The sequence below is a fragment of the Chiloscyllium plagiosum genome, unplaced genomic scaffold (assembly GCF_037043375.1).
Source record: "Chiloscyllium plagiosum isolate Xiang-an unplaced genomic scaffold, Cpla_swu_hap1 HiC_scaffold_6, whole genome shotgun sequence".
Lineage (NCBI taxonomy): Eukaryota > Metazoa > Chordata > Chondrichthyes > Orectolobiformes > Hemiscylliidae > Chiloscyllium > Chiloscyllium plagiosum.
Window position 1 is genome coordinate 30,045,855 of NW_028270144.1, and position 17,537 is coordinate 30,063,391.

General features: G+C 40.6%; 1 protein-coding gene across 2 annotated transcripts in view; it reads right to left on the bottom strand.

Moving 5' to 3' along the window:
• Positions 1 to 17,537, bottom strand: part of tbc1d4 (TBC1 domain family, member 4) — a 288,880-nt gene that overhangs the window by 11,351 nt on the left and 259,992 nt on the right. For both annotated transcript variants that reach the window (XM_043691388.2, XM_043691389.2), the window contains 2 exons: positions 16,859 to 17,103; positions 5,675 to 5,834 (listed from right to left, as the gene is read on the bottom strand). In XM_043691388.2, the coding sequence (XP_043547323.2) occupies positions 5,675 to 5,834; positions 16,859 to 17,103 (405 nt within the window). The remainder of the gene's footprint in view (positions 1 to 5,674; positions 5,835 to 16,858; positions 17,104 to 17,537) is intronic.

Sequence of the window (17,537 nt, forward strand, 5' to 3'; positions counted from 1 at the left end):
GGAGGGTCAGAGTGGACTTGATGGGCCAAATGGCCTGCTTCCCCTGTAGGCGTCCTTTGAAAACAGACTTTTCTTAAAATAAAGCTGCTCCCTCCAGTTTTCCTGCTTAGCAGGAGTTAAGAGTCAAGAATGAGAGTAATGTTCATTTTTCGTTCTCACAATGAGACGAAGTGCTCTAAGGTCAAGTAGAGATCATTGCAGGGCAATAGCCTTTAAAATCTGCAAAAACCATTTGACTAACTCATAAACCTGGAAGGACTAATGCAACATCAGATTTGTTTCTTCCTCACATGTACCATTAATGAGCCTACATGTAGGTGTGACTCAGCAATAGTGGTCTTCCCTCTGAGTCAGTCTGGTGTCAGTTCACATCCTTCTCCAAAGACATAACTACAGGATGACACTTCAACCTATTACTGAATGACAGCTGTACCATTGAAAGTTAAATTTTCCAGATAAAAAGCTAAACCAAGGTTCTGTCTGCTCATTTCAGTGGTGTAAAAGTTGTCACTATTTTACAGGACAGCAAATTGGTTTTCCCTGGTTCCTTGGTCTATACGTCCCACTCAGCTGTCATCACTGCAACAGATCATCAGATTACTACTAGATCACAGATTGTGGGATCCCAAAAGTATCACTGACTGCAGATCTGGGATGTGTACCAAGGCAGACTTGACTAGAGAGCTTAAGGTGAAGTAATCCTTCGGGGGCAGCAAGCATAATTTGATAAAGTTCACTCTACAGGTTGAGAGGGAGAAGCTGAGATCAGGCATAATGGTATTGCTGTTGAATAAAGGTAATTACAAAGGGATGAGGGAGGAGCTGGCCAGAGTTAACTGGAAGGGAAGCCTAGCAGGGAAGATGGTGGACCAGCAGTGGCAGGAATTTCTGGGGTAATTCAGGATATACATCAGAAATTCATCCCAATGAAGAAGAAATATACTAAGGGGAGGACAAGGTAACCATGGCTGACAACAGAAATCAGGGACAGCATAAAAGCAACAGAAAAGGCATTACAATGTGATGAAGATTAGTGGGCGGCACGGTGGCACAGTGGTTAGCACTGCTGCCTTACAGCGCCAGAGACCCGGGTTCAATTCCCGCCTCAGGCGACTGACTGTGTGGAGTTTGCACATTCTCCCCATGTCTGCGTGGGTTTCCTCCAGGTGCTCCGGTTTCCTCCCACAGTCCAAAGATGTGCAGGTCAGGTGAATTGGCCATGCTAAATTGCCCATAGTGTTAGGTAAATGTAGGGGAATGGGTGGGTTGCGCTTCGGCGGGTCGGTGTGGACTTGTTGGGCCAAAAGGGCCTGTTTCCACACTGTAAGTAATCTAATCTAAAAAGATTAGTGGGAAGCCTTTAAAAAGCAGCAAAGATAACTAAAAGAAAACTGAAATGGAAGAAGATGAAATATGAGGTTGTTATTAAGTAATATAAAAGAAGATGGCAAGAATTATTTTTAGATATATAAAAGGTAAGAGAAAGGCAAGGCTGGACTTTGGACTGCTGGAAAAAGAGGCAGGAGTGGAAGTAATGGGGAACAAATAAATGGCAGAGGAACTGGAAAAGTACTTTGTGTGAGATTTCACAGTGGAAGATACGAGCAGCATACCAGAAGTACAAGAGAGGCAGGGGACAGAGGTGAGTGTGGTGGCCATCAATAAGGAGAAGGTGCTGGGGAAGCTGAAAAGTCTAAAGGCAGATAAATCATCCAGACCAGATTTATTACACCCCAGAGCTCTGAAGAAGGTGGCTGTGGAGATTAGAGGCATTGGCTTTCAGGAATCACTGGAGTCAGGGAGGGTCCCAGATGACTGTAAAGTGGCTAATGTAACACCCCTGTTTAAGGTCTGCATTGCCATTATATAGAATTAAAAGGTTTAAAGAGATTTTAATATAACAGAATTAAAACTGCACTGATTTATTGCGAGATCACAAGATTTCAATCATTACCACTTATCTATTGGGGAATAATTAGATCTCTTAAGGAAAATCGAACCACAGCATTGAGATGTGTCAGATTTAAAATAGCCTCCATGTGAAAAGAATAGTTATATTAAAAGGAAATGGGAAGATAAATAATATAGCCATCAAAATTTAATGTCAGAGAAGACTAAACAGAATGTGGGATTGGACATCTTGGAGAAGACTGTTCTTAGGATTGAGAATTGTTTCAAAATTAAATACTAAATCTCAACCTAAATAAGTAAATACACTTTAGATTCAGTAGATGCTACTGCAAGATTATAAATTTCCTAAATATAAAAGAAGGCACTGGTACTTTTGATGAAGTTTTATCAGCTTTTATTACTTCAATCTGACACCAAATACATTGCCAAATGAGCAAGATTTAACAGAAGGTTCACCATCCAAAGGAATTGGTAGATTATTTAACTAATGATTTCTACAGATTAGTAAAGACCCGTTACTTTGGAACTTTAAAAGCAGGATATAAATAGCCAAATTTGTTGTCTAAATTATTGACAAGTCCTTGTTAGAGTTATTGCATCCAAAGAATATTTGACTTTGGAGAAAACTATTCAAGTTATGTTAGAATGTTACAAGCAGAAGCCAGGAGGACTCACAGGTATATTCCGAGATATGTAGACAACCTTGCCACAGTAGACCAATTAAACCTATCCAGTTTTAAGATATAGACATTTTACTGATAAATGTAACAAACCAATACAAAGAATACACCAGTCAGTAGATATAAAGAGTCAGTGTTAGTGCTGTGGAACAAGAAAGCCATATTAGTATAATCGGTGCCCAGATATGACACAGTAGTATATAACTATAGGTCATTTCCAGAAGATGGACAGAGGTAAAATACAATTTCAGAGCAGCAAAAGTGACAGGAGTTACTCAAGCAAACAGATGAACAGAGTATAATAATTATCATTGGAAAGATACCTGAGGCATTCCTAAGGGAAATTAGTGATGCAACTGCTTCAAACCTGACAGGGCTGGTGTATGTAAAGGACATCAGTTAGTTTTAAGTTTGGTACAGGTACGAATATCACAGTTCTGTCAGATCAAATGCTATGTCTGAAGAAACATAAATTGCAGCTTATGAAGATAGCACTACATGCTCTACGGTGGAAGAATTCTCAAGAGCAAAGGAATGTTACCAGTAGTACCACAACACAAAGAACCTAAGAGAGTTGAAAACGTGCATGTAATTCACAATCTGAGTCTGTATGCATGTTTTGACCTCAACATCCTTAAGACTGCAGAAGGAGTTCAACTAACTCCAACAGAACAAAAGGTTTAGAAACAAACTACTAATGACCAGTTCATGCAATGTGTAGAAGGTTTCCTTGGACTTTCTAGAATTATGGCGGAACCCAAGAAGAAAGAATTTATTGAAATTACCTACATTGGCATAAGAACTGAAAGGATTCTGAAAAGATTTACAAGGATGTTGCCAGGGTTGGAGGGTTTGACCTATACGAAGAGGCTAAATAGGCTGGGGCTGTTTTCTCTGGAGTGTCAGAGGCTGAGGGGTGACCTTATAGAGATTTATAAAATCATGAGGGGCATGGATGGGGTGGATCATCAAGGTCTTTTTCCCCAGGGTAAGGGGAATCCAAAACTCAAGGGCATTGGTTACGGGAAAAATTTAAAAGAGACCTAACGGGCAACTTTTTCACACAGAAAATATAGAATAAGCTGCCAGAGGAAGTGGTGGAGACTGGAACAATTACAACACTTAAAAGGCATCTGGGTGGGTATATGAATAGGAAGAGTTTCAAGGGATATGTGCCATGTGCTGGCAAATGGGACTAGATTAGTTTAGGATATCTGGTCAGCGTGGATGAGTTGGACCTGTTTCTGAGGTGTACATCTCAATGACTCCATGACTCTCAGAGAATTGTTCCAGGTAACAGGAAGGAATTCGCTGCTTTTATAATTGTGGAAATATTTGCTATTATAATCAGCACCGAAAACAGATCAGAAGACATAAAGAACCAAAGTTTTCCAAATGAAGCAAATACTCAGAACAAAAATGAACGGTACAACTGACTTGAGAGTTCACTGATGAATCTCTAACTGAAGTAATTTAAAAAAGCACAATTGTTTTCTACACAAAATAAATCAGCAAATTTGACTTTGATGTAAGATGATAAGTCAACATAAGCTGAAGAACAGCTTTTCAATCCTTTGTCTTTCGAAGAAGAATTATCAGTACCAGTGACAACAGTTTTACTAAAATAAGCAAACACCTACTAGCACCATGACAAAGGATTTGAAAATGTCTAGTTCACCAGGACATCCAGAGAATGCAACTGAAAACATCCAACCCACTGAATGAGTTGAAGTAGAGAGCTTCAATACTTCAACACAGACCTATCAGCAGATTAAATATAAAGATTTCTAGAATAAAATGGGGATGAGATACATGCAACCTTATGGAAGCCAGACCAAATTCCATAACTTCCAAGACATGGTCAAAAGGAAGAAATTGCTAGTCTGAAAATCCAGGCTTCTGCGAAAATGAAAATACCTACCAAAGTAGAGTAACTGTCTTCTATGATATGCATTCACAAGACAAAGAGTTCTCCTAATGAAGTTATGAGACAACTACCTGAGTTAGCAGGAAAATGCTCACTTGTAAAGGGAATTTCTGGAGATTAATGTTCCTCTAGATAAGATCCTGAATGAAGGGACCAATGGGTTTTGCGAGGAATAGTTTAAAAGAGACAAGAATCATCAAACAGATTTTGATGCAAAGACCCATTAATCTTCTCCAATCAAACAGAGTTAATCCCAGAAGAATTGTGAAACCTCAGGTGCCCGAATGTGTGAAGTCAGAGACTTGTGAAGAGACAGAGTGATATTGAATGCCTAAATTTATAAATATGGGTAAGTATAACAAAAGGGAAAAATACCTAGTGGGAGATAAGGTAATAGTTCTGAAAGTGTTAATGTCAAAAGTACTTTAAGCTCCACCTAATTTGATGATGTCATACAATCCGTAGGTGAAGAAGAGCCAGTCTTGCACAAGGTCCTGATAGAGACTTGATCATTTTCGTAACTATGCCAAACTTGCCTATGTAACATATATATATTGCTATCACACTGTAATCTATACTTTGTTGTTCAGACAAGTGCTTCATCTCATTAAAACTCAATGGTGGTTTATCCTTTATCATTGCTAATTAGATAAACCTCAGAATTAGTGGAGTAAGATGGAAAAGGGCCTCTGTGAAGCAGCGGCAATGTCTCTAACTCTGAGTCAGAAGACCCAGGATCAAGTCCCACCTGCTCTAACCTTTTTCACACTGGTTAGATTAAAAATATCTAGAAAGAAGGATTGGTGGCAGCTTTCCATACTAACAAGCAGCAGTAATGATCCTACAGCGTGTGAGATAATAATCAGTTCAGCTATGATTTTATTAAATGGCAGTGCAGGCTCAGGAGGGCATATAGTCTACTCCTAATCCTAATCTGTATGCTTGTATGGTGGTTATGTATTTGAATGAGGGCATTTATAATAATTTTCACTCAGGTGGTTGAGTGGAGTCTACACCCAGAGATGGTACATGGCCTTTGCAAAAACTGAAGTTGATTGGCTAACCCTATCCAAGTCTGATGGTTCTCAAGGAAAGCATTACCTAAGCTCTTGTTGTATGCTAGCGATAGAATTCAGAACATGAAGCTCATACTTACCAAAGACTCTGGCGACAAATCCCAGTGGGAACTGGGAGGCAAAAAAGGTGAGGAACCACGGGGCTGCGTAGAGGCTGGGGCTGACCTCATTGTCTTCAAGGTGGTTGTACAAATCCCGGTGATAGTCATGTAGAAGTCTTGACAGCTGGTACATCTGAATCTGCCCAAAGGACAAAGTGCAATCAGTATTTCTGCAGCAGACAGCAGACACATTTTGCTGTTATTCTGTGCTGAGCAGACATACAGGCTCACAAACCTAAACGCACAATCCAACCACAAAGCACCATTTAATATATAAATATTTTCTCAGTCACAATAAAAAAATTCTTTGAAGGGAGATGATCGTGAAATCTGAGGGTGTTCTGCTAAATCCCTTGAGGTTCCTGAACTGTCTTTTAATCATTAGATGTCTTTGGTAATGCACTACAGCTTTAATCATAATTATTAAAACTCCACAGTTTCACTGAAAAATACACAATGGGTTAATTGTTGCACAGTTCAGGTGCAATAAATAATAAAAACATAAGATATAATTCTACAATAGAATAGTACTTCACTGCCTATATATCCAAGCAAAAATATTTATTCACATACTGTACATACATCTCCTGCTCAAAAGGTGTGACTAATCCCATAATCAGGAAGTACAGGAGGGTACTTAAGGGAGATTCAGCAGAATGGCTCCATGGATAAGAGATTTAACCTGCAAGGTCACGTTGGAGAAGCTGAGGTCTTCTTCTTGCAGTAAAGAGTTTTGAGGTGAGAATTGGATATGGATGTAGATTATGACATGTTTAGATAAAGTAGACATTGGCTGTAGAATGTCCTGAGATTGTGAAAAGTTATAAATTGCAAATCTCTTTCTTTCGATGAAATGAACTGTGTCAGACTTTGCTGATTTCAATAAATCAGGAAGAGGGATTAAAAGAAAGAATGAATTCAGATAAGAATTGTGAAAGACTGCAGTGATAGATAAGCCAGTAGGATGAGTGTTCCAGTGACAGATGTAGTTTCGCACAGAGCAATGTGAAGCACATGTTTGAAGTAAAGCAGTATGCCCTAAATGGTAATGCTGAAATTGGAGTAGCAGAGACCTACAATATATAGAAAGAGATTATTCAGAAAATCACAGAATTATGAAGGTGCAGAAAAAAATCATTTAGCCCATCTTAGCAAAGATGATAGAACTCACCAATAATATACACAGACAAAGACAGGAGATGAATATGGATAATACCTTTGGTCAAAACAGTAACCCGTGTGTCAAGTTTTGGGTTCCATTACAGAAAACTTATTAAAGCATGGTAGAAGTGCAGTGCAGGTGCGTTATTATGCTTAAAATGTTCACTGCTTTACAAAGGAAGATGTGGGACATTTAGTTGTTTTTAGTGAAAATGATGAACCTAACCGGTATGGGTGCTTGAGTTAACTTAATATGAGTACTAACCATGAATATCAACTAGCCTAAGACCCAAGTATAAACATTTAACAAATTACTTTGGGCTCTCCAGATCATTTAAATAGCAGCTTGTTTTGTACCACATCCAAACACACAAAAACTTTTGAAAATTAGGCAGGCATCAAACCAAGATGCACTACAAGTTGGTTCTTCATAATTAACTTGGACCATTCACACCTCCCTTTCCCTAGATGAATACAACTGAGGAGCATGCTAAACCCCAATGATAAATCTGAAAAACCGAGTGAACAGGACTCCTGGAGGCTGATCTGGAAAGCTGAGCTGTGTAGTATGAGACAGGCATCAGGCTGACTGTAAAATCTACTTCTGCTGTAGCTCATCTCAGCTTTCGCCAGTCATCAGTTCAGGAAGAGATGAACTAAAGCTGGCAGCAATAATCAGAGGTGGAAAGTTCAAGCTACAGCAGTGAAATTATTGACATGTGTGCAAATTATCAAAAAAATGAGTCCCAACGTTTAAAATGCTGTGGGTCACGTTGGTCCTATAGAATTCCACACAGAATCTGAAGCAGGACTATCTGTCTCCTTTACTCCTATTCACTAGTGTTTCACAAAACGTGCCTGATAAATAACCCCCTGTCGTTACTGAATAGAAATAGTTTTTTAACAATTCTTGCCCCATGTATCACCCCATTGCATCACACATCAGAAAACAGAAGATAATCTGTTGTCCATTTTAACCCCTGTCCAGAGGGAGCAGAAGACATGAGAAATCTAATCTTAACCACCAGACCTAATTTTTGATCAGGAGATCAGTTAGAAGCAGTTGCTCAACAAGTAGGATCAGACCAATCAAAAGGTGCTGCTGTGGTTCAGAACAGTTGTTCTCCAGTTTAATGGTTAGCAAATACAGGAACAGGTCAGAAACTGGAAATTCTGCAGCAGGCAACTCAGCTCCTGACTCCTCAAAGCCTGTCTGCCACCTTCAAGTCAAAAGTTGGCAGATGCTGATGGAATATTCCCCAGTTGCTTGGTTGAGTGTGGCTCCAATAACATTTGAGAAGCTTGACACGATGCGGGCAACTTGCTTCATCTGCCACCCGAAATATACCACCATTATTCCACAGCCGCAAGTGTGTACCACCTACAACATGCACAGTCGTAACTCACCCAGGTATCATCAATAGCATCTTCCAATCAGCAATTTCTATTAGCTAGGGCAAGATGAACAGATGCAAGAGAACAACATCATCTACAAGTTCCCTCTCAAGCCACATACCAGCAGTCCACAAGGAAGGACAGGTCAGCAGATACACATCAACACCGTTAAATGCAAATTCCCCGCCAAACCAAACACCATCCTGACTTTGAACTATATGACCATTCCTTTAGTATCACTGGGTCATTATCCTAAAATTCCCTCCCTAATAGCATTAAGTATCTACCCTCATCAAATAGATTGCAACTGTTTAAGAAAGTGGCTCATTTCCACTTTTTCAAGTGTAATTAGGGATGCTGAGCACTCGCATCCCAGAAATTAACAAAATAGTTGTTGGGGGTAAGAGAGAGGTGGAGTTTGGGAAGGCCAGGATAGTCTCTAAACAAGAGCAGGTAAACAATTTTTGATTCTAACCTAACCGGTTTTATTAAATTTTATGTAAGTATTTAATAAATGGATAAAGGATACCAGTCAATCTTCTATGTTACCCTTTACACTATAAACTGATATGTTCAATCTTTGTGTAAATATTTGTAGCTCAGGTACCAGTTGCAGTTATTGTTGGTATGTTCATCAAGCTGGCAAGTTGGTTTACAGACATTTTGTCCCCTTTCTAGATAACATCCTCAAGGCTGTGGAACCTCCCGTGAAGCGCTGCTGTCCTGCGTTGGTTGGAATTTATTTGGTTTTATTCCTGCAGCTTCCGGTTGCCAGTTCCGATGTCGAAATGCCACGATCCAACACACTAACCACGCTACCTTATATAAAAGTCAATGCAGACAGTCAATTCTTACATCATTTTATAAATTTCTACTTTGGAAATAGAACCAGTCTGACTCAAGTTTGGGATACAGACAGACTCTAACCTCACACCTTCAATGCATTGTCTGAGCTGAGCTATCACCTTTTTTATAAAACCTTACGTTATCTCGAGAATGTGACCTAAAAGAAGTTCTGGGATTTAAAAATAAATGAACTGAAATCTGCAACCCATTCTAAAAGATGGAAGACTTAACAGCAATCTAGGTTTGTTCAATATATCATTTTAATTGCATGACTGTGATCTTTTGCTATAAATTCTGTGTCTTATGATTCTGCCCTACTAGTTACCTGATGAAGGAGCAGCGCTCTGAAAGCTAGTACTTCCAAATAAACCTGGTGGACTACAACCTGGTGTTGTGTGATTTTTAACTTAATATAAAAAAAATCACAATACTGACAGGCAGACTCCTCCAACCACTTGGATTTATGACAGCACATAAACTGATAGCCACACTCAGACAAGATCTCACCAAAACAAAAGACTCAATACCCATCATGTGTGCAACAAACATGGTGTACAAGATTCCATGCAGGGATTGCACAAAACACTATATAGAACAAACTGGCAGACAACTAGAAATCCATATTCACGAACATCAACTAGCCACTAAACGCCAAGACCAGCTGTCCCTAGTAGCTAAAAATGACAAGGATCACAAATTTGACTGGGACAACACAACAATAACAGGACAAGCCCAACAGAGGACAGCCAGAGAATTTCTAGAAGCACAGCACTCATCCACGGACTCCATCAATAAACACATTGACCTATACTCAATGTACTGACCACTGCAATAAACAACTGGAACTGGCAACCAGAAGCAGCGGGAATGAAACCAAATAAATTCTAACTGACACAGGACAGCTTCTTTGGAGGCTCCACAGCACTGAGGATGCCACCTAGAAAGGGAAAGAAACATCTACAAACTAACCTCCCAGCTAAGCAAACACACCCACAACAACTGCAAGCTTTTATTTTCCCAGCTAACATTTGAAGTCACAGCTTCTCAAATATCTTTTGGAAGCCTAATTACACCAAATAAACTGGTTCCTCTTTTATCCAACAGGATGTGTTATTTCTTCAAAGAAGTCCAATAAATTGGTTAAACATGATTTTTCTTTCACAAACCATGATGGCCCTGCCTGATTATTTTGATTTTTTTTCAAGTATCTGCTATAGCATCTTTAGTAATAGCTTCTAACATCTTCTCTCTAACAGATGTTAACAGGCCTGTCATTCTGTCTTTCTATCTTCCTCTTTTTTTGAATAAAGGAGTTATATTCCACATCTTCCAATCCTAATGGAACTTCTCCCAAATCTGGCAAATTAAAACCAAAGCATTATTAGCTTCTTCTTTTAAGATTGTAGAATGAAGCCCATGTTGGATTGAGCAAGAATCCCCTTCATTTAAAATACTGGACAAAACCCTGGACTTTTCTGACGTGCAAAACACTGGACAAAAGCCTGAGCTCAGGCTGCAACAAATGCATACAGAACCAGAATGATTTCATTCTGGGACTATTGTTCAGCCTGGAATTCCAATTTACACCTCCAATCTAAGAGAACAATCAACCAAACCTGACTCTGAAATTAACTTTTACACATCAGGCTACCAAACACAGACAGTATGGGGGCCTGCACCAAACATTCACCTTCAATCAATATCCATACACACATACTCTTAACTATCAAGAAGCCATGACCTCAAAGGGAACACCAGAAACACAATGGCAACACAGATTGTGGGGGAGGTAATAGAGCACACAGTCTGTATAACTGCTAGCCCTGATCTGAACTGAGCGGAGAGCCTTTTCAACACCAAGCTTGTGCACAATTCGTTTCCCCACAGGCTTCCAGCTCCAACAAGCACCTTCAGAACCAAGAACTACAGAGACCGAACAGAAAAATGCTGAATCAGGAAGCCAAAACAAAGGCATTATCGCAACAAAGGACATCCGAGAGGGAGGAAGCTAATCAAGTGCTGTGCGGTCAAGAGCTTCCAGACACGGAACTGTTCTGAACGAACGGAATTGACAGCAAGAATCTCAACAACTGGGCGCACTTTACTGTGCTTTCCTCAGTGGTGACCTGAAACTCTCAAGACCCCAAAGTTTCCAACCTAGCTAGCACAGAGGGGAACGTGGATACTGACAGTGCAGGAAAGCCAAGGGTAGGAAGCATGATTAGCTTTCTGCGATTAAAACTGCTTCTTAGCTTCTAATAGTGTTTGACCTGTGTTTAATTTAATATGTATTTCATTACTGCCCTCTGTATAATTGATAGTGTTAATTTTACTGTTTTGTGTTTTTTTAAATCTGTATTTCTTGTATCATACTTACCTTTTGTATTTAAATAAACGCAGAGGTTCTTTTACCCTGAAACATCTCTCTACTGCCGTCTTCATTTCACATTCCCTAAACATGTCCAGTGTGAGCCCAGGGATCTGGGGCTGATTTGAACGACCTAGAATCAGCAAATTATTGAGTGCAAACCAGAACCCTCCACCTATCAAGACCTGGGGACTTGTCAGCTCACAGCTCCAATTATTGCTCTGTACCACTTCCCTTGGTGGTTGTAATTTTCTTGAGGTGCTCCCTCCTTTCCGTTTCCTATTTACAGTTATTTCTGTTACAAAGTAAACTGCCTGAATGGCATCCCACTGCCACCTTCGACATTCACTCTCTCTGCAACCAACCTATAGTGGTAACAGTGTGTATCATCTACAAGATGCTCTGCAGAAATTCAGCAAAGATTCTTCAACATCAATATGACCTCTATCAGCTGGAAAATCAAGATGAGCGGATGCATGGGCAGGGTACCAACTGCAGGTTCCTACCCAACCCTCACACTCCTTACTCGGAACTATATCAGTGTTTCTTGAAAATTCTGGAACTTCCTTCCCATCAACAATGAGTGTATCTACACCCCGTGGACTACACTAGTTCAACCACGTGGCTCTTCACTATCCTCTATGGACAACTAGGGATGAGACAAACTACGGCATGCTCACTGAATCCTTATCCTCTGAATGAATGAAAATAAATTACCAGAGGGGGAATTACTGTTCGTGATCTTTATGATATGTTCCTGCACCAGCTGGGGTCACCGTCTCCACCTCATTCCTTGCCTGAGGCGTAGTGACCCTCAGGTGAAACTCACTACCAATTGTCTCTCTCTCTCTCTTTTTACTAGAGAGAAGCTCCCTGGTCTTCTGGCAAATGTAGATAAAACACTCCTCTTTAAGGGAAGGCAACTTAACAAGCAAGGGAATGACATACAAACAATGTGCAATTTCCCAGCATTCTACAGTGAAATGAAAACCCATTGTGGTAGGTTTAGTTGTATGGTGTAGCACTGCAATACATGGTTCAGTTGGAGTATCTGAGATTCAGAAAGTCATCAATAAACTTCAGCTTTCTAAATCAACATAAAAACCTCTGTATGTATGCACTACTTGAACCCTTGTGTCAAAATAACATTAGTCTGCCTGCTGTTTGTGAACCAAGCAGCGGGTCTGAGTTTGCATGTGGCTTGCCTGTTTCTGATATATGTCCCAGATTTATGCAGACCCATGTAACACATGCAGAGGTGCCACTGAACAGTGGCATGTCAGAAGATCAAGATGGTGCTGATGAACTACTCAAACTTCACCCTCGCAACCCATGGCTACCAGCTGACCCCAGAAAAACAACAATCTCCCACATCACATTCTCATCTGTGCCTTATCGCTCCTGTAAACATTCTCAGAGGGAAGAGGCAACCGACATCTGCTGCCCCTCTTTGTGCATCGTCTTCTGCTGCAGAAAGTGAAAAGCAATTGATTTTCACTGGGTTACCAAGTTCACAACATGGGTCACTCTGAATAATGGATGCCTTCCTTTTATTATCTTGCTCATCTATAGTTTTCGTAGCCACAGCGAGCACTATCAGTTTGCTGCTGACAGTCTCATTATGTGCTGCTGTTGATAGCTGTGTGTGTTTGTCTCAATGTCACTGAGTCATGCGACATGCACAAGGTTGTGATCTTATTAGCAGGTCCATATTTCATTTCACACTGCCTCTCCTTTTGGCTGAATTTCATAAGAGAGAGGAAATGAAACAGAGGAATGCTGAAAGGAAACCACACAATTTTGGACTCTTTAAATATAATTGAATTAATGCAGCCATGGCCTCTTTGATTTTGCCTTCTTTCTTCCATCGAGCTTCCATCGAGCTTTACTCATTGCTGTGCGGTGCCTGTCCTGAAAAAGCTGTAGACAGACAGGCTCCAGTAGCTGCTTTCAGCTTCAACAGTTGCTCAGTATTGAGGATGACCTTCTTCCACTCTGGTTCTGAGATGACCGTTAAGTCCAACTGTGACCCAGACTATTCCACAGATAGGTCATGTGGGGCTTGAGGGATTGTGTAGATGCCTTGTCTGGATGTTTGCCTGCTCTGACATGACTTTGTCTCCATGCATTTCCAAAGGAGCCTCCCATTTCATGTACTCCTGCAAGATCCTTCTTTATTTTGGTCACGCACATGCCAGAGACTCCTAAGAGCCTGTGTGGGTGGTTGATCTCTTCAGGGATGCTTTAAAGACATCTCTGACTCCTGCGTCAACTAGGTTCTGAGCAGAGCACACTGCTTTAGGAGTCTGGTATCAGCTACATGTATACAGTCCTTTGAGAGGACTGGTTTTGAATGATTATTGTCTTAATACCGAGTATACAGACTTGGGAGGGGACACAGCTGCTTGACCATTTGTCTTGACATTGGATTTGGAAGCTCTCACAAAGGCACTACTGCTCATACTTCTCCAGTACTGTGACAGCCCTGTTCTAGTCACCAAGCAAGTAGGAGTATGAGGATCAGTGTTGTTCAATAGAACCATAAATTGAGTCTCAGGTTTGCGATTGTGGGCCTTAAATGCTCCTTTCCTTATTTGGCCAAATACTGAGCTGACAGTTTGGAGGCAAGGATGTATTCTTTCTGTTCAACGTACATCAGATTTTCTAATGAGAAACAAACAGCAATTCATGTCTCATTTGAAAATGGCAACTATTTTTCTGAACTGAGAAGCAGACATGCCACATTTTTTGCCCTTTCTTTTCCCAGTTGCTCTTAAGTTAAAAGGTGCAGATGGGTGATTAGATCCCAAGATGTATATGGACCATTCTGTGACTGTCATTGGGACACACGGTACAGCACCAGTTGACATGCCTCTTCTTCAGGCAGTTCCTTCTCTTTCTTCTGACATAGGATGTGAAGATATTTGGAGCCAGGAAAGCCTAGCCTGTTCTGTCTGTCTGGAGCAACCCAATGCCCCTTACACTGTTACATCTAACTGTTTCAGAAATCATTCCAGGCAATTTGCCTAAACCAAAAATGCTGGTGAGTCTGCACGAAGGGATGGAGTAACTCCTGGAAACACTGTGAGGAAATGTAGCTGTGAATCTGCATTCACACCCCATTTACACCTACCTGCCATCACATTCACGCTCCTTCCACCAGAAGGCTCAAAATGAGTATTTGTTCTACCCACTCTCCAAGGAATTTTAGTCAGAGGCTTTCTGATTGCTTTAATTTACATTCATATTTGTTTTTCTTTTGCATCTTTTCTGTAATTACCTTCCAGGCTTGGTTACAAAAAAATGGTTAAGGACATTCTACCATAAAGCAATATTCTCTATGATATAACTGTTATGAGTTTTCCCTGCAATCAAACTGGCCTGTGAGATTAGATTCCCTACAGTGTGGAAACAGGCCCTTCGGCTCAACCAGTCCACACCGAGCCTTCGAAGAGTAACCCACCCAGACCCATTTCCCTCTGAATGATGCATCTAAAACTATGGGCAATTTAGCGTGGCCAATTCACCTGACTTGCATATTTGGACACCGGAGCACACCCACGCAGACATGGGGAGAATGTACAAACTCCACACAGACAGTCACCTGAGGCTGGAACCGAACCGGTGACCCTGGTGCTGTCGGGCAGCAGTGCTAACCAGTGAGCCACTGTGCCGCCCTAAAACAGCACCAGAGACAACTGCTGGCAATTGCAACGAGAATGTAGTGCAACTGTTTTTCAGTGAAGCTTCTTTGAATTATCATTTTAAAAAATACAAATTGTACATATAAATTAGCAATTCTAATCGTTGATTTTCCAGCCCACTGCTGTCTAGACTTCATTCCCATGGTGTTCCCACACTTTCCTTCAACCATAAACATGATACAAGCATTTGGTGAGGGTGCGGTCAACATTCACTAGAATGACACTGAGCATGAGGCACTTCAAGCATGTGGAAAAATTGGAGAAGACCTGACTTTAACTTCGAGGAGACAACGTTAAGAAGAGATTTTAAAGCGTTGTTCAAAGTCATGAACAATATTGTAAACATAAAGTACTGTTTGGAATGCACTAGAAAACTCTCACATCATTACGATATTTAGCCACATCCACACAGAAGTAAATGTGTGATGAAATCAAGGAAGAAAGACACCATTCCACAAATAGGATATTAAAAAAATAGATGAACATAAAATTGCCATGATCTTACCAGATCATCAGGCTGCTCTCTCATTAGATAGAAATAACTGATGGTGGCTTAACCTGAGGGTCACTATATCTCAGACGAGGAGAGAGGTTGAGGAGGAGATTGGGCTTAAAATGGCTTAGAATAAAGTCTCAGAATGACTTAGTCTACCTCTCCACATGTAGACGAGAGACCGGTTGGCAGTTTCTCTGGTGAAGAGATTGAGAGGCAATTTTACTGGGATTTTCAAAATCATGCAGAGAAACAAGAATGGATTAAGGTCAAGGGGTATAGATTTGAGGTGATTAGCAAATAAAAAGAGGTGACACGAGGAAATTATTTTTCACACAGCAAGTGGTTCACACTTGGAACACACTGCCTGAGAGTGTGGTGAGGCAAGTTAAATTGAGGTATTCAAAAGAAAATATCAGAGATAACTGAAAAGAAAGAATGGGGAGAAGGCAGGAGATTGTAACTTGTCTCATTCATAAAGCTAGCACAGATGGTGCGCCTAATGGCCTCATTTTGTGCTGTAAGAATCACGTGATTCTGTGAGAGAGATTTCAAGTGCCTTCTGAAAGCTGAAAGAATTAATGGTTTTCTTTTGATAAAACCTTAGGTAATTATATTAGTTTCTCTAAAAATTATTTAGAAGTACATAGTCATGACTTCCCTTTAAGTTAGCTAATGAAAGATGCATTTTGGCCAATGCTCCGTACAACATTTCACACACTCTACAACAATATTTGTTAGAAATTAAACTACTTTAACTGTTGAAGCCACCTTTGGAAAAATATAAATATTGATTCTCAAACTGTAGACGCAAAAGGTATGGAGACAGGTCACAGTGTTAAATGATTCATCTGACAGAACGTGACAATTTTGTATCCTGTGCAACAGCAATGTTTCCTCTAAGCTGTGCAGCTGTACAATAAACCAACAGTGCCTGCTTTGGACCTTTAAAGTCACCATGAATGCACTGCCACGCAGCAAGAACTGAAGGGGATCACGCACTGCCAATAACCAGAGAGAATGTTGCAGGGAGTGGACTTTCTGTACGTAAACTCCAGGCCTAATCCATGGTATTTTTGCATGCGACCTGAGTGAGTGCAATGGTTATCGGTCAAATGCAGTTTTCAACACATTATTGACTACATTGTAATTCGAAAGGAGTCTGCTTATTAGAAGTTGAACAACAAGCACAATACCTGCAAAGACATCATGTCAGGCCTATACTGCTTCCGGAAACCTAGATCATACATCAGGAACTTGAGCATTTCGAAGGCCTGCTCCTCACTCGTATGCAGAAGGAGGACCCCAGCGACAAAGCTAATGCCCTGGCAGTAGCCCACTTCCTTGTCCAGCAATGAGTAGGCCTTAAGGAGATTAAACAGTGAGAGCTGCCCAGCTCCTAACTGAGCTGAGAAATATGCATGGGTAGGAAATGTTCGTCCTGTCAAAAAAAACGAGAAGAAAGCAGTTTTATTTTTGCTTTGCTGCCTGAGTTTATTCAACATCTTATTTTTCTGGCATTGGAAAAGCAATGAATTGTGTATAATTCTCTCCCAGTAAGTTAATGAGATTCTCCAACCAGTTGAACGACATATCAATTACCAGTAGAAGGTGGCCTTTTTAGCCTTGCCATCCAAGACAGAGATTAATCCATTCAGGCCCAGACCTTCTGAAAAGAAGGTGGGTGTTGCTGCAACATACCCGGACAGAAATGCTACAAATCCACTTGGATGCCTTGATGCACAGACTGCCCAGGAACTTAAAACTTCCAATGGGCCACCACCCTGAATATAGAAACCTCTCAGAAAAGCCTACGATTCTGAGTTAGTCAGAGACATCAATAGGTAATAATTTATTAATCTGATTAGTTACCCA